Below are 25,953 nucleotides of genomic sequence, written 5' to 3'. Positions count from 1 at the left end.
AATTATTCTACCGTCCTCGTAACGGCATGTTTTGCACGTGCGAGCCGCGTCGTTTTGATCCGGGTGTTGACAGTTGGCTCTCCTTGCCACAGAGAGAGACCTCAGTTTGTGTAAATAGGTAAACGAAGTTTGCTTCAGCAGTGTTTGTGAATCATGCCGCCTAAAGGGAAAACTACAAGATCCGACTTCCTGCAGTGCGGTGCTTGTGATGTGATTGTGGCATCTAAGGATGCTACCTTGCACGAAAGAATTTGTTCACGATGCAAATTCATAGAAGGCGGTGGAGAGAAGCTAGATCACGACTTCATACACGACAACATTTTACACGGAACTCTTCAAGATTACTCGGGTAACTAGCTTAATCAACTTTCTTACTCGATGATCAGTTGTGTTGTCATCACACAGCCGCGTGGTTAGCGGTTTGTCTTGAAGTGGTTTAAGTTTTCAAACCTGTACAAAAATATATCGCAGCTCAATCGGATCCGGATGCATTCATATGAAATGAAAGCGAAATGCCGTTTTTGTGTTCTTTTCAGGGGATGATACGATTTCGCTGCCGGACTGGACGAAGTGCCACCTTTTATACCTCCATCCATCGTGCATGAGGACATGCGGCATAGGGATCAAAGATGTCGTGGAGGTCTGTCTGGAGGGACATACAAGTCTACTCATTGCGTGGCCATCTCTAAATGTCGGTCTCACAGGCGTAGCTATGCACAAGCAGTGCAGAAGCAGCAAGAGCAAAGCGGCGATAGTAAAGAGGCACTGTGGCTCAATTGCCGCCGCCAGCAGCGTTACAGTTGTCCCCACGCAAAGTAATATCAACGAGGGTGATGCAAGCCTCCAAAGGTGTCTTCTAAACCAGAACAGTAAGTGTGGCCAAAATTGACATGATTAGCATGATGCACATAGAGTGTAGCCAAAGTGTTGAACCGAAACCAGCTCGGCTCCCACCGATTTTTTCCGCGTTCCCGGTCCTCCAACATAACAGTCGCTGTGATGTCAGTCACATAAGAGAGGTGGAGGCACCATTGTACTATGCAGTTTTTGTTGACAATACTTGCTTTTCATTATTGCAGTGGGAAGCTTTGTGAAGCCAGGTTCCATGCTTCGCTGTTGCTTTTATGGACAAATGCTGACCTTTGAAGTGCTTGCAACACGAGGCGAAGATGGTTCCTTGTTGGAGAATCCATCTCGGTGCTTGTTGTCCCACAATGATGAGAGCTTGGATGAGAGTATGAAAAGACTTGGAATACGTGAAGAGCTGAGTGGTGACAGCAGTTTTATTGCAACCTCCCCATCTCCTTCACCAAGAACACCTGCGAGGGCAACATCGTGGTCTATCCACAGCCCTATTGCTTTTAGCACACCGAAGTCAATGCTACGACACCAAAATGGAAGGAAAGAAGTGACTTTCCATCGAATCAGATCTGGAACAGATGTCATCGTCAAACCAGCAGCCGAGCAAAGCCGTGAAAAGCCTGTGTGTATTGGGTACAGTCATATTGGAGGTCTTGATAAAGAGATTCGACTGTTGCGAGAGCTCGTTGAGGTACCTCTCAAGCATCCTGGGACATTTTCACGATTTGGTGAGTCCAACTTGTATAAGCACATTGCTTTCGACAACTTCTTTTCTATCTTCTTTTCATCTGGAGCTTATATTGAACTCTCATTTGCTGAAACACAGTAAGCATCTTCCTTTCATAAGGGCCTTCATTTTTCTTTTGCTCCTAATTGGGACTCCTTAGCTGGCAGAAAAGGCTAAGAATCATAAGAGGTTCACATAAAGTACTTCACTCCTCATACCTTTTTTTTTGAAATCAGGTTATCAGAAAAAAAGGGAAATTTTTGTTATCATGGGGCAGTTCATTCTAGATTGGTGCAGCAGTTGTATTTTTTTGAAATTGTGATACTAATTTTAACAAAATGAAGTAAATGTCATATAATAATTAAGTGCTTGGGAACTCACCTCACCACTCATCACGGCTGTTCTTCTGCAGGGTTAAAACCACCAAGAGGAGCACTTCTGTTTGGTCCACCAGGAACTGGAAAAACCATGCTGGCTCGTGCGCTGGCTGTCGAGTCAAAGGCAGCCCTCATTGTTTTAGACGGTCCCCAGGTTTTCAGCAAGTATGTTTCTGCTTTCACTTACCAATGTCTGCCACGCCTAGATAATTTTGCGAAATATTGTGTGGCATGATGTGTAACCACATACGTTCTGCTGACACTCTCATTCACATGTGCAGGTACTATGGGGAAACAGAAGCCACACTCAGAAGTATATTCAAGGATGCTTCTGAAAGGTATGAAACTGACATGAAATTAATTCGATAACCCTTTCTTGCCTGAAATTGACATGAGGTTCAGATCTGCTATGCTTGTCTTGTTTCCTTCCTATAAAGGAAGCCAACAGTCACTGAAACCGAAGAAGCGTAGGGGAATGTTTCTGTTCTTTCAGTTTGTGGTGTTAATCAGTGGGAAATTAATAGTGCAGTCATTTTATGGCTGAAAGATAATTAGTAAGAAAGTAGAAGAAAAAACAACCACATGCCTCCGGTGGGATCTGAACCCACGACCTCCAAATTTCGCATACGGTGCTCTACCAACTGAGCTACGGCAGCGGCTGTCCAGTCTTCTACTTCTGGGGGTATTGGTATGTTTCATGTAACCTAACCTTCAGAGTGTTGGCCACTTTTCCTTCCTGCCAGAGAATGTGCTGACCCTACTACACTGAGAAGTTGTCTCACTGGAGCTGCTGTTTATTTGCCTGCATTCTTTTCCTGAGCTCTGTGTTGTTTGTATAGCAAGTCTGTTTTGCATTTTTTTTATTGCAACAGCATGCCTTCTGAAATATGAGGAGACATAATGCTGCCACTTTATGTGCAGTCAGTATGCAGTGTTATCAGTTCTGCAATGATACATGAAAGTGCTGGTTTACCAGGTGTGAGCATGTGTCTTCCTGCAGTCATTTAGTGTCACTGAACATGTATCGCATCCAAAAATAGTGTGTTACATTGTCCCACAAATATATAGATTATTCAAAAATACCGAAGTCCTTTTTTTTTTTATCATCTTGTAGAGCACCAAGCATTCTGTTTATAGATGAAATCGATGCACTATGTCCCAAGCGAGAATCGGGAACATCCAGTCAAGAAGCAAGGGCCGTGGCCACTCTGGTGTCCCTCATCGATTCATTGCCAGTATGTCTGCTTCTGTCGTCCTAGCTGTAGTGGGGGTTGAACTATCCTGCTTTGTACTATCTTGCGTTTGGCCATCTTAGTTTTGTGAAACCAAGCACATATGCACTGAGATTCTCTGTCTTCTTGCAGCTTGTCGAAGACAGGTGGGTTCTTGTACTGGGTGCAACCAACAGGCCAAACTATGTGGACCCTTCTCTGCGCCAGCCAGGTCGCCTTGACCGTGAAATTGAAATTGGTGTTCCGACAGCTCAGGGAAGGCAGCAGGTAATGCTACACATTGGAGCCACCTACTTACTGAAGCTAAACGACTCCTGTGCATACATCATCAAGAAGTTGCAAGCTCTTTACATGCCGTAAATTTGACAGGTGTGCTTGACCTTTCTCGTGAAGTGCTAAACGGTGACCAGCTGTAACCCATATAACATGCCATGTACATCCTTATTATGGCAGCTGTACATACCACAGCAGTGCCACAAATCGTGCGACAAAACAATACACAAAATGTTTGAAACAAGTGTTCAGAGGAAGCATCCATGATGGTCCTGTTCATGTCATTTGCATGGGTTGGAGCTCAGTCTTGGAGTATATTAGTGGGCATAGTAGTATTTTAGTAATATAGAGTGCATTCAGCATTACATGGCTTTTCCAAGGACTTGCCTGTAATCTTTTTCTGCAGTTAAATTTTGCTTGTACTAGGGAGATAATTATAGTTGCATAGCAATATATATGTTGTATTCAAGAAATAGCTGACAAAAAAGTATTTTCTCGTTAGTTGTAAGTTGTGGATTTTCTGATTTCGTGCAGATCCTCCGAAAAATATTGAGCAATGTCAATCACTCACTGAGTGATGAGGACATTGGCGAAATAGCAGATGTTGCCCATGGTTTCACGGGGGCAGACCTAGCAGCTGTGTGTGCTGATGGTGAGCATCTGTTTTCATCTCTCGACACTGAAACTCTTTCTGTCTTGAAAAATGGCTGGCATATTTCACCACATTATCATTATATACAAACCAGCACCTTGGTTTTCCAAACATGACAATGTTTCAAATGCTGCTGCATTGCAAAGGTGATACAGCTTCCTGTTTTTGCTAAAAATGTCTGTTACAAACCTGCATACATATTGACTTCAATGTCGCATGTTTCAGTGACCACAACTTTGAATACGAACAGCTTTTTCTCCTTTTGTGGCTTCGGCTGCTAAGCGAGTTGTCCCTCTTTCTTCTTCTAGCCGCCCTACGTGCTCTTGAAAGAAATGTTGGTGGTAGCAGTTTGAGTGACGCTGCTTTGTCCCAGACTGTACTGCTCACCAAACCTGATGTGGCCACTGCTCTGCAGCAGACAAAGCCAAGTGCAATGCGTGAAGTTGCTTTAGAAGTTCCCAAGGTAAGTATGCTACGTTTGCGTTGACACAACCATTTGGTGAGCTTAGTGCTGTGTGTCTATGTTTATGCGTTATCTCTGACACATTTTGGATGCCGTATTGAGTTGGATTGCAAAACTAATTTATGAGCTATTTCAGCCTGGCATCATCTGAAAATTACCATCTGTACAGTGTCTGCCTTGTACAAGGCACTGAAGTCATCTGACTGCTGTTTCTGCACCATTTACTTGCTACAGTGGCAGGAGATATACAATTTTGTTTTGTTAGAGACTAAAAAAAAAAAAGTGTTCGGGTGATGGATTCCAGAAGGTGGTTCTGCCATTGTGTATATCTTTTATGGTTAATCTCGTGAAGCACATCCGTTCTGCTTCATACCGCATGAGCACCATTCTGCTTTTGCCGGAAATATCTTTCTGCATGCATTTGTGCAGACCATAAAATATTACTAGCAACAGCAGCAGCAATCACATCTGTTCCATAGTGTTCTTTTCTCTTTTTGGTTATAACTTATAAGCAGGAATGCACTGCATGATGTGCTCAGAGCCCTAAAAAACTTTGTAGTTTGATTGCCGCCATTAAGCTGCTCAGCGGAACACAAAGTCAAGCAGTCGACAACCTGCTTTATTTATTTTGCAGGTGCGCTGGTCTGACATTGGCGGCATGAAGGAGGTGAAGCTGAAGCTGCAGCAGGTTGTCGAATGGCCTTGGAAGCACAGGGACGCTTTCATCCGCCTCGGGGCCACACCTCCAAGTGGAGTGCTCTTGTACGGTCCGCCCGGTTGCTCAAAGACCATGATCGCCAAGGCATTGGCCACAGAGAGTGGCCTAAATTTTATTGCCATCAAGGTGAGATTTCACGTCACTTCACATGAAGTTGACACACTTTTAGAAATGCAAATTTTATAAAATGCATGCTAAGTTATATAGAGCAGCCCTTAATTTTTACAATTCACTTCTCAGTTCATTCCAGTGAAGTTGTTAGCTTCATTCCTGCAGCAGCTTTTTTTTTTTTTTTCCAAAACCTATTATTCATTTATTGTAATGATGAGAAATGTGTTCGAGGTCTGTTTATTGAATAACTAGACTGATACAATAACGCATCTTATATGCGTAAAAATTCTAGCATATGTCCCCCTCAGTTATGCAACTCACACTTTGTTTACAGTTTGTGTTCACAAGACAAAGCAGCCGTGTTTTGCACTAGTTGAAGACATGGACGAGAATGACTTCTTTCAGGTGTTTCAACATATCTTCCTTTTTTTTTTTTCCTACATCAATAAGCATAATATATATTCCTTTAAGCACCAATGTCACTTTAAGGAAAAGGAAAGGTCACATGTTTTCAAGCCTGCCGAGTATGGAGGGCATTCAAGCATAGCCACGCAGTTATAAACAAACAACTGCTTCACAGAAGGTGATGTGTAAGTGGGGACATTTTGCTTATAAGCAACGATGCCATGTTTTTTTTCATGTCTAGCCAATTTTCTCTCCCAATTTGGAATAATTTTCTCAAAATAATGCAGGTTCATTATTCTGCTTTCCGGAAGCCATTCTTCCAGATTTACAACTTTGTTTTCAAAAAAGAAAGGACAGTGAGCATAGGTTTGACTTGCTTTGACATCATTTTTTTTTGTTCACCGCACCGACCATTTTTCATGTTTTGTGCCTACTTCAAGGCGCTTTACTCGCCGTTCGTGTCATCTGGTGGGGACTTAATTTTTCAAAGCATCTGTTTCTCGTTTAGATTTCCTTGGCTTGTAGATATGCCCCTCAGGTATACTCTAGGAGCAGACGACGTGCCGCAGTTGGTACTGTTTGTACATGAACTAATAGGATTTTCTTTGGTAGGGCTGCTGTAGAAACGGCTATGCATTGTACATTTGCCTTATTAGCGAGGGTAATGCACCTTTAGGAGCGCGGACACCCCTCTCCTTAGGGAGGAGCTGGGAGATGCCCGACTAACAAATATTTCTAGGGATCATATCGACGGCAGACACGAGAGTGGCAGGATGAGAAAACCCAGAAATTTGGCAGAATGCTGTGGCATAGATTCCTCAAAGGAGTTGTGTAAAGCATTGTGATGTTGTCGTGTGCACCACAGGAAGAAAACGAAGGAAAAAGAAGCAATGTTCATAACTACCTCTTGGAAGCCTGTTTAAGGTGGCATAACTCATACTGTCTAAGGTTGACACTTCCATGATTCTTATTACATTGACTCTCCCTTGTACGAATGAGAAGTCTTTTTGATGGTGCTAAACTGTTTTTTTTTTTTTCTTTCAGGGTCCAGAACTGTTTAGCAAGTGGGTTGGTGACTCTGAGCGAGCAGTCCGAGATCTCTTCCGTAAGGCCAGGGCAGCATCTCCTTGCATCATATTTTTTGACGAGATTGACGCTTTGGCTGCACACAGAGGAAGGTGAGTTCATAGTAGATGTCACTGGTATTATTGTTTTACTACTTTAGGTCTTAGCTTTTGAGTTATACATAATGCTTTATTGCTAGCAAATAGAACTGTTCTTACGTGTGGTATCATAACTGATGAAACATATTCAGATTTAGAATTCACGAAAAGTTTTTCATTTGCCAAGTTCCGTAACTCATGCTAAGTGTGCAAACATTGCAATTCATATGGTGCACAGCTGGCGCAACCTCGCAAAACATCCGATGTCAGAATTAGGTATTATAGAGACCCGAAACTGAGCAGTATTGTCACGTAAAATTACTTTACGTGGATTTTCTTGTTGCTAGCATATTCAAGCAGTTTACAGTTTAGTTTTGAATTTTAGGAAAACCACGATTTTCTTGCTCACTTTGCGCAGCACAAGTGGAAGCAGCAACGTTGGGGATCGTGTCATTGCCCAGCTCTTGACCGAAATGGACGGCATAGAGCAGCTTCAGGATGTCATTCTAGTAGCAGCAACAAACCGCCCAGACATGATTGACCAGGTAGGACTTGCCCTTAGCTGCATACAGGATGCTACACCAGAAGCCACAATATATGAAGAGCATGCACAGCCCATTTTTGCTTGAATCTGAATGAACAACTATGTAGCGAGCTATGTAAAGGAAAGTAATAAGGGCAACATTAAGAGAGTGGAAGAGGGCAGAGTGGATTAGGAAGCAGACATACCTCTGTGATTTCCTAGCTGAAATCAGGAAGAAACGAAAATGGGGAGGACTTGTGGTGCATAGAACGGATAGCCAATGGTCCCTTAGCATAATGGAGTAGATTCCTAGAGAAGGGAATGCAGAGGATACGGCAAGGAGTCGGGCACATTATGAAGCTTGCGGGGATAGGGTGGTCGCAGCTGACACAAGACAAGGTTAATTGGAGGTTAATGGGAGAGGCCTTTTTTCTGCAGTGGAGTTTAATGGCATGATGATAGTGATGATAGCTGTCAAATATGTCTGCGGGGGGTGGGGGGTGCGCATGCATTAATTCAGTTCTTGTCCATTGTACTCAAGCCATCGTGCATTTAATTAAAACTTCTGAGAATGCATATTTGTTGAGTGTTCTTTATTATTGGTTGGTTTATGGGGGCTTAACGTCCCAAAGCAACTCAGGCTATGAGGGACGCCGTAGTGAAGGGCTCCGGAAATTTTGACCACGGGTTCTTTTAACGTGCGCTGACATCGAACAGTACACAAGCCTCTAGAATTTCGCCTCCATCGAAATTCGACCGCCACAGCCGAGATCTAACCCGCATCTTTTGGTCAGCAGATGAGCGTCACAACCACTGAGCCACCTCCACACCGTTATGAAAGGACTTGTCTCGATATTTGAAGAGCTTTACTCGCCATGAATTGATGCACTATCTAACTGGAGGTCATACTGAATATGCTTAAGGCCTCTAGCCCCTAGCGTCCTGCAATTCTGCAAAAAATTGTGGCTTTGAGCATTTTTTGAGCATTTTTTGCAGAAGTATGTATTATTGGCCACAGTATGTTGTTGTTAGATGTTAGACAGCAGTCGGAACGACAGAAGGATGGGAAAACGACTAATTGACCTTATTTCACAAGTATAACTGCAAGGGGGAGTTTGGAACCTCAGGAAAATTTCAAAATAAATACAAATACAGTTATAATTGGACCTCAGACTGTTCACGCCAACCATAGCTGTCATCGCCATGCTGCCACTGGAGGTTTTTTTTTTTTTCTTCCTGCCCAGTCCTTCACCCATTTACTTTCTTTCAGTTCCCTATTCCACTTTACTTCTTCAGTGCCTTCTTTTTGTCAACGGCTCGCACAACCTTCACTTCACTTTTACAGCAACCCATTTGCCCTTTGTGCACCCCAACACGCCAGTTGCGCTTTGCTGCTAGGTCATTGAAAGCCGACTTCCCCTAGCAGTTCAGTAACCTGGTGGCAAAGGTCGCTTTAGCTACCTTGAAAAGCTGGGAAAAATAATAATTCTGACTATTTTCGTACCTTAGCTGCCGCGGTGATGTGGTTATGGCGCTCGGCTGCTGTCCCGAAAGATGCAGGTTCGATCCCAGCCGTGGCGGTCGAATTTCGATGGAGTCAAAATTCTAGAGGCTCGTGTACTGTGCGATGTCAGTGTACGCTAAAGAACCCCAAGTGGTCGAAATTCCGGAGCCCTTCACTATGGCGTCCCTCAGAGCTCGAGCCGCTTTGGGACGTTAAACCCCCATAAAAAAAAAGTTTCGTATCTTAGTTCCGCATTTAACGTGAGGTGCGTACTGAAGCATGCGATCTGAGGAAAAAATTTTGTGTTTTATGGTGCAAATATGGCGTCATCTGGGTTCTTTCGAAAGTAAGAATATGGCTACAAACGAAGTTCTGCTGATGTATTGACACGCTTGCTTCCCTATGCACTCAGGCAAGCTGCGTGTCAAGCGTGGCAGCTCTGGCAACAGTGCAGAAACATCCTTCTGTGGGTAGTAGTGGCCTTCAAAAGCAATATTGCTAGTAGCGGCAAAAAATATTGTTAGTTTCGAGTAATGCCCTGCATTCATTTTGGGAGCTTCCGCCTGTTGTGGTATTGGGCTACCCATGAACAAAAGTGAACATCAAGCAGGTGTCAGACATCTGTAACAGGACTGTGTCCCGCTTGCGGACACGACCGCCACAGCAAATGCAGCATCGTGCACTAGGGAATCATCAGAAAAATCATTTAGTCACTGTGAGAGCACTCAATCAAACAAGCCCCATTCTTCAACTGAAGAGGATATCAAACATAACTTGACACCAAATGCAGCAGCCACCTCCAGTTTTAATTAAGGTAAATTTGGATTGTGTGAGGCATGTTTACAATAAAAGCTAATAACTATTTGATATCATCTGCAAAATATTGTGGGTTCTTTGTTCCTAATTTGCACAATTCAAAATATTGCACTGTACAAAGTTGGGAGCTTTAAGTGTGTTTGTCCATATCAGGCTGTTTACTCTTTCCCTGTTGTCAGAAAAATGGCCATATTTTGTGGGCTGGCATTCAATCTTTGGTTCAAGAACTAAGGGTTTAAAGTTTAATGCACCACATCAAAATTAAGCCAATTAAACACACTTTTTAATAATTTGAACTTCACTGAAGTGTTTCATGTCTTATAAAATTTTATTAGAAAAATCAAGGCTTTAAAAGAATTTGAATGAAACTTGCAAAGATATGCTTGTATCCAAAGAGGAAAAATTGTAATGTAACTGTCTGCCTAACTAATAGCAAATACGTCTGAAAAAAATCACAGTTGAAGCTCATATAATTTTCTGGCTAGAAAACAGTCATTATAGGCCCTATAATTGGGCGTGCCATTGGGTGAAGCAGTTGGGCAAACCCTTTGCAGCACAGATAGTATCAAATCTTACCTAAGTGATTTGGAAACCTTACAAACGAGACTGATAACTTCGATAATATCAGTACACTTTTCGAAATGGCGACTGCGTCTAGCAAAACGGGCCCAAATAAGAAACTAATCGAGGCACTGCCTCCGATATTGTGGGCTGGCTTCTCAGGTCATTTTCGCCCTCTGAACTAAAGTCGGATGATGAGGCAGCATACTCAGAGCCACTGCTACCTAGATCGTTGACAGAATTGACTGTGGACGCAGCTGAATCATGAGATTCACTGCGTTTCAGGGCACGTGCTACGCTGGCAGAGGCGATCATTTTCAATTTGTATGCTTCACTGTTTTCACAAGGGGTTCTAAATTCACAAGAGAAAATTAAACTGTAGTTTTCCAGCTTCAGGGAAGATGGATCAGACTTTAAAAGGCAGAGGCCACCTTACTGTACCATATTCATATGTTCTGCTGGGATGCCAGCAAGTATATACAAGACGTTTTGCATTGTTCGTGTGGCATTCATGGTCCCTGCTCACACTTATGAAGAGAAAGGGCTGTATAGATGGTATCCTGCCCCTGTAAGGACTGGGTATGAAGGAAGGAGGCATCCTAGCCTTTTCTCAAATATCTTTACAACAATGAACTGTAGCACTGTGATGGTGGCTGTGAAGTGCTTCCTATTCACCAAGAGCGAGCAGATTAGCATCTTTAGATACTCGTATGCAACGGCACCTTGAGAACATAGCTCTGTGCCACTAATGATGACAGCCTGCAATGCACAGCAGGGTAGCTGGCAGCCATCTGCAACCTCAACATTTCCCGACGACTCAAAATCAGTGGGTGACACATCGCATACTTGTGTAAAGCAGCTTTCTGAAAAAGGCCAGTTATTTAACGCACCTGTAGTTCCGGAAACTTAGCATACTCTGGTTACAGTATAGCTGCTGGCCGCCAACCAGCAGAGATGCTTCTTTCATTTATACCAATTCGCCTTTGTCATTTTATGCCACTGCGGCGGCTCAGTGGTTATGGTGCTCAGCTGCTGACCCAAAAGATGCGGAATCAATCCCCGTTGTGGAGGTCGCATTTTGATGGAGGCGAAATCCTTGAGGCCTGTGTATTGTATGTTGTCAGTGCACATTAAAGAACCTAGGTGGTCAAAATAATCCAAAGCCCTCCTCTGCACTCTCCCTCATAGCCTTAGTCACTCTGGGACGTTAAACAAAACCAAACTTTATCATCTTGTTTTCCTTTCAGCGCTGGATTTTAATTTTCATGCATTGCTGCATTCTGTGCAGGCACTTATGCGACCTGGAAGGCTGGACAGCATAGTCTATGTGCCTTTGCCCGATTTCGACACGCGAAAGGAAATTCTGCACCTCAGCCTTTCAAAGCGACCCTTGGCAGATGATGTTGTTCTTGAAGACTTGGCACGTAAAACAGAGGGCTACTCTGGCGCAGAGGTGAGAATACTGCTGTCATTGCTTTAACAATGACAGCCATTGTTAGACCATACGTACACAAGGTCCCAGGCTTGCAAAGGATCCTTGAGCAGTGCGGAAAAAATTAGCTGCAGTTTAACTACTGCTGAACCGGGTTAGAGAGCGAAACCTGTGGTGTATCGGGCAAATAGGCGCGGCTTGGCGTCTGTAATGTTGAATGCGTCCTCACACTGGATAGGCAGCATGCCCACACTGCCACCCCGCAGTTAAGTTAATGGTTGATTGTGAGAGGTTGGTCACCCAATGAATGCTGCGGCCTATTGCTTCAGTGCAGCATGTCCGCCACAACCTTGTCAGCGCTAATGCATGCGGCCCACATCTCTCTCTCACCACCCCCACATACCTCAAAGCGTGATTGAGGTGTCCACTGACCCAAGGAGCCAGTTATGGGCTCTTCCTTTCCTGATAATCATCAGAGTCTAGGACGTTATCAACACCAATGCCAATGAACATAATGAATGCCGACAGCCTATAGAAACAGAGGCGAGCGCTCGGTTTTAGCGGTGGCAGCTAAGTGACGTCATAGCTGTCACGTGGTTTTTCCTCGGTTCAAGGTCAATCTTGTGCACACAGCAAAGAAGCTGCGGAGGGCAGTAGTAAAGCTTCTGCTTTGAAATAAAAAGTGTCGTGCCATAGTTTCAGGGTTTAGAAACAACATCTGCATATTAGTGGAGCTAAATAGACATACACAAGTCACATAGGCATGGACATGTTGAATCATGTGGCTGATGCCAGATTCAACTTTTTCCTCCACAGCGTACCATTCTAATTTGCAAACCCTGTCTGCTTTTGAAAACTGAGGATGTATAGGCGAGCTTATTAGCATGCAATACCATGAAGGTATCAACCTTGAATGATGGGCATGCCATAAAGCTTAACTGAGTACTCGAAGGTTAACAGTGGCAGCCAACAAAACAGGCGAGTGCCTTAGTCGCACTGTTAGGTTTGCTACAAATCACTGAGGCATACTGAAGTGTTTCATAATGATGTTTGTATTTTGTAACCCACTAAACAACCTGTCAATTCCGCTCTGTTTTCGGATGTTCAGGAAGAATTGAGGCCGAACGCCGATCACCTGAAATTCTCATTGACAACGATTGTTTTGTTAATAATTGTACTGTATAGTTGTTCGAATGATTGTTTGAAGATATGTGCTTACACTGTAATTTAGTTTGTAACCACTGCTGCCTTGTATGGGCCCCCAGGCACCTTTCAAGCTGTCGCAGAACAGCTTTTATGCCTGGGGGCCTTCAACCTCGAGTTGAAAATAAATGCATTGAATTGAATTGAAGGCATTGCGAAATAGACAAAGCAGCAAAGGCTGCTCTGGTCTAGATGTGCAGCAGCAGTGAATAAATTAAATGTATGTTGCTCCGCACGGTTTCCTTTATATAACACTTCAACACGTTTAGGCATATAAGGAGTAAGAATTAAGATCACTCGTGAAACATGCAAAAAGGTGCATTGTCAAATTATTTATGTACACAACACCACTATGTGAGGCTCTTAGAGTGTCATCACCTGTCATTAGCAATTTTACTGGCTGAACTCATAAAGGATGCAGTGCAGTCAGCTGAGACCTAAAATAGTACCAGCTTTATTTGTCTGCAAGAATGTGGCTCCTGCTAAAGACACACATTATTTGGCAACAAAAGCACTCAAACAAAATGCTACAGTATGAAGACTATATGTCTTCAGCTGCACCTAAAACACTGCATGAAACAATGTTTGGCACTAACTGTCGGGCAAACTTGCAGACCCAACAAGCACACCAGCTTATTTCGCTTTTTACAATTGCAAGTCATGACTAAGACTCTTTGCTCATGGCCAATCAGGGAAGTTTCTACACAGTACATTGCTCTTCTTTGCATAAAAACACACAAAATGAGAATTAACAGCAACTAAAAACAAAGTGAATGCAGGTGCCAAGGACATAACGGAGCCTTGTCTTATTGAATATCGAAAGACCAAATCAGCTCCCACATTTTGCACAGTTGCGTTCATCGAAACACCCCTGCAGCTCGATACATAAATGATTACTGACATAACTAAAAACAACTAAAGTGAACACAGGCATTGCGGGCTTAATGCAGTGACTGTCCTATAGTCCATCAATTGTCCACATTGTAGTTTGCATTTTACGCACTTCTGTTCATCAAAAACATAGCTGCATGCACACTTCATTCCATTTCTCGCAGAATCGACGCTTAGATATGCTTTTTATCTTTTTTTGCCAATGGAGAGAGTCTTAAGGCATTTGTTTAATCTCTGGAGCTAGCATGGTAGCACGGCACAATTTGCTTATCGCAGCTTGATTTGGCTCTTGACAGGTTGTGGCAGTCTGTCAAGAAGCGGCACTGTGCGCCCTGGAGGAAGACATGAACGCCACGTGCATCGAGGGCCGCCACATGGAGGCAGCACTGAAGGTGGTGCAGCCACGCATCTCGCCAGAATCTGTCCAGTTCTACGAGTCCTACTGGGCATCATCTCATACCAGGCATACGGCCAAAGAAAGCTAGGCACTGCTCAAGTTTTTATGTCAGCAGGAAAACCACTGGACAATTTCTCCAGCACATCTGGCTCTCGCGCACAGCCTTCGGTCAGCACTTCCGGACCAGTGCTCGTCATGAGGACATCGTCTTCTATGCGCATGCCCACTCCACGAAACTTTGCGGCCACTTTGGTGTTGCCCTCCGGAATGTAGATGCCTGAAAACCGAAATGCATCAACAATAAAAACTTTGCAATACATTTGTTGTATATGCGTCAACTCAAAGATGTTCCGGAAGTCGGGCAAGCCGAACGCCTTCCGATTATTTGTGCACTCCGCCGCGCCAGAAATGATGCGTGTAGCACGAGTGACAGGTACAGAAGCACCACATTCGCGCCCACTTGCGTCCTGCACCACGAGCATGCTCAGACCGGTTGCGGCATACGTGCTGGCACAGACACTTAGGAATTGTCTGCAGTATGAGCTGTAGTGATCATCGCCGCCGGGTGTGCTGTCTTCCGAGAGGCCTTTGTCAGAGATATCTTTCCATAGAAACGCGTCCTCGGTACCATCAAGCGCGTTCGATATCCCGCATTTCTTGACAAAACAACCGGCAAGCTCTTTGGGAACGCTGGACCAAGCGCCCGTGATCTAAATGCACAGCGTTGGTGGAGAGGCCCGTGTCGGGCGACAGTAACTGCAGGTTCTCTCTGCCTCATCCAGGCCATGTAGCAGTGCTTGATGCGGCACCTATGTTTTCGGCAGCTACGATTACTCTCCTTTTAAAGCAGTTGAGTGCTGCTTTCGCAGTCTCGATACCATGCAAGGTGTGATCATCCTGGGCATTGCGAGGTCAGATCGGCGTAGTGATATGGCGTCGAAATCAAAACTACCGACCTATGCCACCGCTAGAGAGCACCTCCTCTCGCTGAAAGCGTGATGGCGATCACGCTCGATAATAACGAAACCGGAACTACAGATCTTGCCCGAAAATTGTTCGGACCCGCATATAATACAAGGTGGGAGTTTGACATGCTAAAATCTGTTTCAAAAAAACCTCGTATTATAGGCGGGTTTTTACGGCATATTTGAGGGTTTTTCAAATTCATAACTGAGAAAACAGGGAATTTCAACCACTTCTGTCAGCATGTTCCAGTGTTTCTTTCAACTCTTCACTTTTCATGGCTTCATGTTGTTGCAGGTTAGTATGCTGCATCTAGAAACAAAATTCCACCGTTGACCAGATTCCGAGATAGTGCATATCGTTCATAGGCTCATCATTATGGAGAAAAAAACGATAAAATGATCGCAAATTCTTAGATAAGCACTGAGAGCACTGTAGGACACACCATTTCTGCTTTCGTGCTACTTTCTTCATCATCAGTGGCAGCTGTGGCAACAGCGACATCATTACATCAGCTACAGGAAAGAGGCCTTTCCTACTGCCCTCGAGTTATCCATGTCCCATACCAGCTGCTTTCTCACTGCTTTCTAGCACATTTGAAACACCGAGAGGACAACAAAAGCCTGAGGGCAGAAATAAGCTTCATTTGTGACTAAACATGCTCCATCATTTAGCTGTCAGTGCAACCTGCTTGTTCACCGAAAAGGTAATCTTTTCGGTGAACATCACAGTCACAGCCATTGCAATAATTGCAGTGAACACTCATGCAAAGCTCAAGGAAACTGTTACCAACCTGGTTCCACTGTGAGTACACATCCTGGAGCAAGGCGGAGGCTGCGGGGAATCAGAGGCGTGTCATGGACGTCCATGCCCAAGTAGTGTCCAACATGGTGCGGGCACAGTCGATGAGCTTCCTGCATGCAATTCATGTGCTCATGGTAAGTGTCCTGGCTCAAGAAGACGTGTTACAACAAAGGTGCTAGTCACATGGAAACTTTCATATTTGTGTTGAACGGCACCCAAAACAGCAAGTGATGCTTTTAAATACACTACTACTAAATTGCGGCTAGCATCGGCTAGTACGCAAGTGCGACTACTGGCCTTATGGTTCGGCCTTGTGCAAATAATGCATTGGCTTGTTCTCGATGATAGTGTCCAAGCTAAGGTGCAAAGATTGACATACTAAACTAATAGAGCCAAATGTATATTTCATAAAATGTTGCACACAAAAGCTTTGCATAGTATGATGTGGACAACTGATATCCGCAAAAAAATTAAGGGGATGCTTCAGCTTCGCTTTTAAAGGTATGAAGCTATAGCGTTAATGGCTCCCTTCAGTGGTTTCTCTTCACATACAGTCGCTATTCTTTGTTCATGTTCATATATTCATCACAACTCAGTTTCCACATTCTTGTCTTTGAACTCTTCCACAACGCCATCTCTTGGGGCAGCGGCATACATCAGATCACGGGGGTTTTTTGGTGGCCGCTGCTGGTCGGCGCCACTATGCCACTTCAAGCAAAGAGGATACAAAACGCCAACATGCACCCTGCTACTCGCTTAATTACTATTTGTGTTATAACTTCTCTAATTACACACATACTCATTAGCATACACTCCCAAGATACCGCTTTACATGAAAGACCGTACCACCGTACACACACAAAACTCTGCTTGTTCCTATGTAGGAATTTCTTGTAAGAATTATCGGTTAAGAAAACGGTTTTAAAACCAAAGATATGTCTATGGAAAACAGGGACGCAGATAAAATCAGCACTGGGAACATACAAAACATTCAAGCAGGAAATTTCCAAAGAAAATATCTACGATAATTCTAGGACAAGCGCTTCGCTGTTTGAAGCCAAGGACGGGACTATTTCGGACTAAGACTTACCAAGTAAAGTACCAAGAAATAGGCATGTTATGCGGTTGCATGTGGAGGGGAGGAGGAAACGGCCACACACTTGATACTTTTCTGTAAGGAGCTTCACCATAAAGTTGACAGCAACGGGGCCGATTTATTCAGAGAATTAGGGTTTAAGGAAGGTGGAGTAAAAATTAGAGTTTAAACGGGTAGAAATGACTAAGCAAAGATTATCCAACTGGTGGCGAAAATCAAGGCAAGAGTGAAATTTCATCTGCACTCAGCAGAAGGTGATGGAATGGCTCACACTAAAGGCAAAGAGGAGCGTGTCGCATCTCCAGTTTAAGTACAAATTGTATTACGAGTCACGGCTAGGTGGCGTGAGCCGCTGCCTGATTTAAAGGGTTCAGCTTTGTCCATTCAGCCATCCAGCATGAGCGGAGATCTGTCCGCAGTAGCTACTGTAAAATGCTCCCAGGAGTCGCGCGCACTCTGCCTCCCATGATCTCCCGATTAGCGAGGCAGTCGCGGCACACTTCACTCCGTTCTCTGCGGCTGCTGCGAAAGTTCCGCACGAGACAGATTATCCAGGCCAGCCACAGTGCACACAACCATATCTTCCTGATATCCGTGCCTCAATATGTCATGAAATTAAAATACTTAAAGAGCTGTGCTCAAGCTTCACGTTAGGGAGTATCGTAATGATCGATGAACTTTTTCTTTATGGACAACCAATAATTTTATGAAGTTGTTTGAGACGTGCACCACCCTTTCTGTTTTCAATTATTTTTATTCTAGACATACATGTGTGACATAGGCTTCTAGCTACAATGATGATGCCGCTTTTTTGCGCTGAATGGGAGCCTTAACGCTAGCTCTTCAAAAAGCATTTTTAAGTTAGGTTTACATGAATATTTTAATATATAATTTGCTTTTCTGGGTCATAAGAAACCTCTGCAACTTCTGAACAAATTCCTATGAATGAACTGTACAGTTATTTCACATTTTCAACTTGCATACCAGAAGCACTCCAAGGCATAATCTAGACGCAGAAAACTATGGCGTTTTTTTCATACCAGTTATCAAGAACTGTTTGAAAACTTACAAACATATTCAAATAGTTCTAAAAAATTTTCAACCTGCACCATTTAATTCGTTCAGCAAACTGAATAATAGGATATTCAATTAAGTATTCGAAAATTTCGAATATTTGCATACTTCTAGCCTCAACCACACACTGCTCGATTGCACGAGGGCAAAGTCTTGCAGCTAGGTGTGTTGAAGGACAGTGCCAGAGAGAAGCACTTGTATACACGTTTTTGCAACAACTCATGCAAAAGATTTGTGCTGAACATATGACCACACTAACCGTTTCTGCCAGGCCTGTGCAATGCAGTTCCAATGATCATATCACTCGGCATGCATTGATATGTTCATCAAAAATCGTTGGTCAGTGCATAATTGTGCACTCAAGACATAAAGGCAGACTGTGATGTATAGGTATACGGAATATGCAAATCAGTACTCAAGCCAGCAGACTGGGCACAGAATCTGATTAAAGATCAAGTCTACTCGAACAAGTGCACAATATGCCAAGGGACTGCTTTTTGTTATTCTTCACACCTTCATCCGATTTGTCACTCCTATGAATGTGCATTGCATTTGTACATGCAAAAGATTTGCTCCAATGCCTTGCTTATTTCATGCAATAGTTGGTGAGTGACTGGTCACTAACAGTGCACAAACTGCAGTCAGTTGCTGTTATCCGCACCAACAATCTCGCAAGGTGCCCCTATGAGTTCTGTCATCTTGTCGCACTTTCTCGATACTTACATGCAGTGATATGGCCAGCTTTAGGAAGAAAAGCAAAAAATTTTTTCTGCCCTTACCACTGAGTCTTGGATACTTTAATGTAATGCAGGGAAAGCATACGGCAGCCTGTATGGTCTGACCTAACATGTGACGACAGCAACTGTCTCATTTGTCTTCAAAATTGTGAAACTAAGCACAGGCAATAATTTTTTATTGCATGTGACCCAAGAAAACGCATGGTTTAACAGCTGCACCCTTGCTAAACGCACACTACTCTGCATACCTGTACAAGCTCAGAGTCTGGTGTGCTGGGCGACAGAATGCCAGCTTCTCGTAGCCGATGTCCCAATTGGGCACACATGACGTGGAAAAGGGAGTCAAGTGACATTGGCTCATTAAGCTTTCGCAGCAGCAACTGCTGTACATCCCAGAGCAGTTCATATAGCTCTCGCTGGCCAGGCTCGAAACGGCCATTGATGGGCCACGTCCTTGTCAGGTCACTGGTGTAGCCATGAAGCTCACAGCCTGCGCAACAGAAAGCAACATTTAGCCTATTGTCAAACTCCAACTCCCTCTACTTTGCACACTTTGCACATACTAAGCATAGGCGAAAACAATCAATGCCCTCTTTGAGTACAGTGCTGCAACTTTCCTGTTTGAGAAATGGTTGCAGACCAAATTATCACATGGGCTGTACTGCAACACTAATGCATTTTTCTTCTTCTGCTTGACATAAATGTTGATGCTTTGCATATAAAATATGCAACATCTCAAGAATGCCCATTGTATGAGTTTCACCAATTTTTGTGAGTTTGATTTTGAGTGCTATTTCATACAGCTCCGTGATTACATATTAAAGTTACCATCCTTTCCAGGACATGTCATATATTTAAGACTTTCATATGTGCAACTCTTAAAGATGTACAACCTGTACACTCCAATTCACAGTGACATGGAGCATGAGGATGGCAGGTAAAGGGATGATTGCAGTTCACAACAACGTCACAACATAAGCCCCAAATTCCAGGAACACTGAAAGGAACTAAATTTAACCTTTAGGGAGCACCAGGCACGTGATGCTTAGCCAAATGGACTGTGGCCGCAATTCATGTATTCCACATTGGCATGAGAGCATCTAAGCATAAGTTCCATATTTTTGCTTGTTTGTAAACATGGGTCATGAAAACATTTATGTCAAAAGAGGGAAACAGTACACCTAAGCAACAGAAGTCACTTTCGGCTTTACTGAGGCTTTCTCCCAGCAAGTTGAGTTTTCCCATGTGAACAATGGTCTCCTGGTGGTGAGCTCAAGAAAGGTTCCCACAAGGGGTTACTTAAGATAGAGATTAATGCAGAGAACAGTGTCCAAGTGTTATTCCTAGCAGGTCAGCAAAGACGACATAGTCACCTAAAATAGCCATCGTTTGCAGGTTTAACACTAAATTTTGCCATCTGCAGGGTTTGCCCAGGACAAAGCATTAGGTCAACTTCATATAACTGAATTGAATGATGTACACGTAACTTAAAAGAAGCAGCCAAACAAGTCAGTGTGTCAGAGTTAAGTTTCTTTGTCAATTACAGCTGTATGCCGCACAACAGTTCGTCTGCAATTCTAGCGAAATGTATTTCAGCTGTGTTTGCAGGCTGAAGCTTTTCTTCCACATGGCAGTAAAAATACTGTTTTTCCTTTTTTAACTGCTAGAATCTGTGAACCTTAGAATAGCCCAGGAAATTGTAAATTTCTTTTCTCATGTTCAATGTATGTTAGAAGCAGCCATACATGGCAATGAAAATCCTAACGCATACACTCGTCAGAGCACTTATCAAAATGACAGTGTGAAGAGGCAAATAGCATACATTGACATGGCTTTTGTGCCAGCTTATTTATGGTGTCAACTTATGACTTCATTCAGCATTACAGGTATGCCAGCGCAATCATATAACTAATTTGTTAAAGCATCCGTGCTTCCAAGCTTTATGTATGCATGGAAGTTTGCACTCACCTCCATCCATCAACACAAGTTCACCATCCAGGATTCGTTGGTCATTTGCCACATAATGAATAATGTTTGCTCGTGCACCTCCAGCGACGACCGGTGGGTAGGCAAGTCGCTGGGCACCACGTATACGACACTCAAACTCCATCTTCGAATGCAGCTGCGCTTCAGTTACCCCAGCGTGAGATGCCCGCATCACTTCTGTCATGGCCTCGCAGGCTACCTTGCAAGTCTGCCTCATCAGCTGCTGTTCTCCCTCCGACTTGATCAGCCGTGTCCTTTGTACGAGCAGGCGAGGAGATTCCACCGCAACGTTGCTCTTATTCTGTTCAGCAAGCCGCCTGAGGATTGCACTTGCCTCTGGTTGGCTGGGTGCATTGTCCAACCAAAGGGTTGTGGGGTACTTGGCTTTCAGAAGCTTGCCAACGTAACTTTCAAGCTCTTCTAGCTCATAAGCGGCGTCAACTCCTAAAAGATCTACAGCACCCTGAGGTCCGGCGCATGGTCCGTCCCAAAGTTCGGCGTGCGCATCTCGCTGGGGCACAAACATGACCGACTTCGGCTGGTGCTGATCTGTACCTGTGTGGATCACCAAAGCACTGTCCGGTTCCTGGAAGCCAGTGAGATACAAGAAGTCCGAGTTCTGGCGGAAAGGGTATGGAATCTTGTCGGACATGTAAGTCTTCGTCGCTGATAGGACGACTACTGCATGGTTTTTAGTAGTCCTTGCCCCGGGGGATCCAGAAACGGCACACAGCTGCAGAATGCCGTCGATGAGTTTCTGCCGCCTTTCGGCGAACTCTTGGCGCTTCAAGCCAGGTGTCAGCTCGCCTTCCTGAAGAAGGTGCGGGTGTGTAGACGCCGTCGGCTGCCCGTAATGCCGAGGTTGCCGCGCACCGCATTCGGGCTTTGTTGCCGTTGTCTGGCACAAGCGTAGGCCTGCAGCCGTAGCTCGTCCTGAAATTGAACCCGCGTTTAAGACGGTGTTTAAAGCTATGCTAAGACAACGCTGATGAATGGGTGTTTACTCAGCGGCATTGGCGGGTTCAGAAAGGTACAGTTTCCGGTCTTAATATACGAAATTTACCAGTCGCCACATGTGGAACTTTGAGACTTGCAAGCGAGAACATGTCTTTCAAGTAAGCTGCGCAACTACAGGTCATAGGCTTCAGCACGGGCATACTTACTTGGCAGTCGCGTCGAAATGGTACCCCACATCTTAAAAGTGCTGGACGCGTTTCTCCGTAGGTATGCTGTCGAAATCAGTTGAGCCAAGCAGCAAATAAATAGCGCGGTCAGAAACTGTCTCCGTTGCTCCGAACCAATGCAAGGCGAAAATATGCGGCAGAATACGCTGGCGAGGGCAGCATTACATATTTTACGCTGACGACGACTTTCTTGTTAGTGCCACGTGGGCTCTAATTAGAATATGTCTAATCAAATACCGCACTTTCCACACGCCTCGCTACCTAACTATTCTGTCTCCCTTTGAACAGCGGGCACATCTCAGCTGACGCTCGAGACGCGCAACACGTGGGCTTTCTTAAACAGACGTTTTTCGACAGGCGTGGCTAGGTGGCGCCAGCAAGCTTCTAAAATAGCTGACGGCTTCCGTGGCTCGAGGTTCAAACGTGTCGCCCCAGCCAGCCCCCGGCGATCAAACAGCGTGTTGCGCTGTTGCGCCGGATCGAGCGAGATCAGTCGGTCTGGCGGTCTGGCTCGATTCACGAGCACCGAGTGGCGGGCGAGACGAAGGCTCGTTTGACGGCGATCCGCGCGCACCGCTGCTCTGCTCTCGGCAAGGCAACTTTACCTGGTGGTGACCGTGAACTGGGAAAGCGCTGACTACGGATTTTGCGCCAGGTAATTCGCTTGCAAGACTTTTCGCCACTTTCACCTGTCTAGAAACTTTTGTTCCTGCAGCCACGTGCGTGGGAGGAGATCTCCCACTTCTGGAAGATAGGCGCGGAGCGGGACTGCGAAAAAGTGGATACATACTGAGATAGATTGAGACAATGTCTTGTTTAGAAATTTTCTCATACTTCTTAAAGCGCTCTGGAGCAAATCAGTAACAAGATTAACGTTGACACTCAACATTTTTGGGAGAAACTCCCAACTTAGGGCACGTTTCACTCAAGGGAGAATCCACCTGAGCGTAGCTTACATTTGTAGCCACATCGCTGCTCTAATAAATACGGAAAGAGACTGCTAAAATATTTTGAAGGGTTCATAAAGACATCAGTCTTGCTGAGTATATTCTGGCCAGAAACCAGCAGAAACATAAATATCTGACGGCTGTGTCCCAGCGCAATACAGCACAACGCGCTAAGAGCATCCCGCGTGTTCCGATGGTTTTATGGCGTTGTCAAGGAAGGAATTAGTGATTTTAAAGATAGACATACAGTCCCCTTTTTATCTTTATGACTTTCATGACGAAAAAATGTCAAGCATCAACCAATCGTCAAAAGAAAGAGACGTTTCGTCCCCGTCACGGGAGCTTGTGAAGAAGCAATCCATGCATGTTCCAGTATTGGCCCACTCGGAAGCTTGCCTGCAAATTGACAGGTCTTTGTCTGGATATGTTGGTCATAAAAACTGCACCGTAAAGACTTTTCACGAATAAAGTGTCGCGCTATACGTAAGCTGGAAAATTCCGCATGAGTCCTTGAACGTCGCCCATCTTTGCTCGGACGTCATTGAAGTATAGCGGCTCCGAGGATACAGCTCAGCTCATGATATTTTTCTGTTGCATCCGTGTACAGTCGTCAGCACGCCTGTCTAGAGCGATGGAGCGGCGTGCTGCGGAGCAAGCAAACAAATCTTTACTAGCTCATCTATTGCTGATACAGTGCAATTGCCAGGATAACTGTCTGTCTGTGCAGCTTCGCTGCAGCGCAAGCATTGCTCTGGAGCCAAATACCTGCTTAAAATTTTTCAATCCTTTGTGCGAAGGGCAGCGTTCGAGCGCTCTAGAAAGGCGTGCAGACGAATGCACGTGTCTCTGCGGAGAACAGTGCAGCTTTGTGACCACTGTCCAGCTCCTCGCGTTGTCTGCGGTGATTTCAACGCTTATCACTCTATCTGGGGTGACAGGCACACTGATTCCCGCGGACGGAAACTTGAAGACATCATTGACAATTTGGAGTTTTGCGTTGCCAATGGTGGACGCCCCACCTTGTTCGGATGCTAAGAGATGACGGATCAGGCTTTGTATCGTCATGTGTCGCTCACATCCCTTGTGGCTAAGGTAATGGAGAAGTTGGCAAGTGCTCGCTTAACGTGATGGATAAAGGAAAGCAAGGCCATCTTCTATGATTAATTCGTTCCTATGTGATTGTCCGATTCGACTGAGGTTAGGAACCACTTCAAGCGCGGAAGGGCTGTATAGCGAGGTGTGCCTCAGGGAAGAGTTCCTTACCCCCACGCTCTTCAACGTTGCATCGGCTGGTCTTCCCGAGGCCTTGAAGAAAAATCAGTCTGGTCCGTATGTCTATGTATGCAGACGACATTTGTCTTCAGTTTACCGGCTACCAACACAAGCGATTAGCCTTGATACCTCGACAGACCCTACTTTCAGTACAGGATTGCCTTCAAGGTGTGGGATTGTCTATATCAGTGGAAAAGTTCGGCCTTGTCCTGTTTCCAGGTGTAGGAAGGCGTTATGCGTGGTTGAAGATAGACCTTGGCAGCTCGTGCCAGTATAGCCGCATGCATTCGCCATACAATATATTCACATACACTTTCTTGGCGTGGTTCCTGACTCCCCTCTGCAGCGGCGACTAGCTGTGGACTCGATTATTTCATATCTGCCTTCGGGCATCAATATGATCTGTAGAACCGCAGGTGAACGATGGGGAAATCATTTTTTTCTCAATTGTCAAACCCTGTGAGACCCTGGTGATGAGCCGCATAACACACAAATTACCTTTAACATCCCCATCTGTTTCACAGTTCGAATGTCTTGAAATTTTCCGCTGAAAGAGCCTAAGGAGAGCGCTTGGAGTTCCGCAGGGTGAACAATCAAATTCTTTATGAGCCACTGTCTAAACCTCTCATCCTTGTGGCTTCACAAAGGCTACTTATCCACCTTGGTCGCCTCGAGAGACGGTAGGTGAACGAGCTGTTATACAGCGCCTCCTGAAGACGTCTGAGTCCCGGGTTTGCTCGGCACTTCACACTCTTGGTGCCCTATAGGTCTTAACGTTCGAAGACGAAGCCAGCGGTTAAACCCATTTTTGTCCTTTTAGGGCCTCGACTGTGCGTTGACCATTCCACGAGTTCGCGCTAAGCGAAATACTCCTTTGGCGGAAACGAATTCGCTCGTACTCGAGCATTTTGAAACAGAATATTCTCGCCATCTCGAAGTTTTCACTGATGGTTCTGTGGACAAGGTCAGCGGAGTTAGCGCAGAGGCATTTCATATTCCATCTTGGAATATTTCCTGGTCTGTCAGTTTTACTCGAGTCGTGTCCTCCACAAATGCTGGAAGCGTGACCATTGAGGCGGTTTTACGGAGGCCCGGCCTTGCCCGGCTCAATGTGTTGTCATGCTGACAGATTCGAAATCTGCCCTTCAAAGGTCGGAGCGTTGGTTCCCTCTGACCTTTCAAGACCTTGTTTACCCGCGTCTCACCGCTCATACAGAAAGGAAGCTTACCACATTCTAGAATTTCTCCTAGACTGTGACCTTGACTCTGGATGGTGACGGCAGCTGTTGATGACTATTCTTGGGATTGCGTGCATGCTGTCGCAGATCTACCAGGTCACAAATCTGTGCCGAAAATTGCCGACTTTATTTAGTATCTAAGTGCCGCTACGGCGGATCAATTTCCTGCAGAACATTTGCAAGGCTCATCCCACCAGTAGATAACAACAACCTCAACCTCTCAACCTATAGGGGCTCCCGTAGCGGCGCCGAAACGTCTTTCTCTTTTAACGATTGTTCGGCGCTTGACGCATTTTCGCCATGGTTATTTCTGGCCAGACGGGTTTTCATCAGACTCTTGATT

The 25,953-nt window shown here is 44.8% G+C and overlaps 3 protein-coding genes across 4 annotated transcripts in view; 2 read left to right on the top strand and 1 right to left on the bottom strand.

Annotated features, from left to right (window-relative positions):
* On the top strand, positions 1-14,628 carry LOC144128943 (ATPase family gene 2 protein homolog A-like). 2 transcript variants are annotated; one of them, XM_077662766.1, is made up of 14 exons: positions 1-349; positions 537-869; positions 1,080-1,589; positions 2,001-2,130; positions 2,247-2,303; positions 3,080-3,200; positions 3,330-3,464; positions 4,005-4,122; positions 4,431-4,585; positions 5,220-5,429; positions 6,864-6,997; positions 7,401-7,527; positions 11,675-11,839; positions 14,209-14,628. In XM_077662766.1, exons 1-14 carry the CDS (start codon positions 154-156, stop codon positions 14,395-14,397), a joined length of 2,580 nt encoding a protein of 859 aa, XP_077518892.1. In that variant the 5' UTR covers positions 1-153; the 3' UTR covers positions 14,398-14,628. The 2 variants fall into 2 exon arrangements, with proteins under 2 accessions (XP_077518892.1, XP_077518893.1); XM_077662767.1 differs by having other exon boundaries at positions 214-349; positions 537-640.
* On the bottom strand, positions 13,453-22,478 carry LOC144128944 (xaa-Pro aminopeptidase 3). The gene is made up of 5 exons (XM_077662768.1): positions 22,133-22,478; positions 20,952-21,902; positions 19,232-19,473; positions 16,066-16,186; positions 13,453-14,586 (listed from the first exon to the last, which is right to left on the bottom strand). Exons 1-5 carry the CDS (start codon positions 22,161-22,163, stop codon positions 14,405-14,407), a joined length of 1,527 nt encoding a protein of 508 aa, XP_077518894.1. The 5' UTR covers positions 22,164-22,478; the 3' UTR covers positions 13,453-14,404.
* A 166-nt stretch (positions 22,479-22,644) lies between these two features.
* LOC144128942 (uncharacterized) overlaps positions 22,645-25,953 on the top strand; it is a 53,324-nt gene continuing 50,015 nt past the window's right edge. Inside the window, exon 1 of the mRNA XM_077662765.1 lies at positions 22,645-22,808. The gene's annotated coding sequence lies outside the window, so the exon portion shown is untranslated. The remainder of the gene's footprint in view (positions 22,809-25,953) is intronic.

The sequence above is a fragment of the Amblyomma americanum genome, chromosome 4 (genome assembly GCF_052857255.1).
Source record: "Amblyomma americanum isolate KBUSLIRL-KWMA chromosome 4, ASM5285725v1, whole genome shotgun sequence".
Taxonomy (NCBI): domain Eukaryota; kingdom Metazoa; phylum Arthropoda; class Arachnida; order Ixodida; family Ixodidae; genus Amblyomma; species Amblyomma americanum.
Note: the sequence above shows the minus strand (reverse complement) of the source record. Positions and strands in the feature narration are given on the sequence as shown.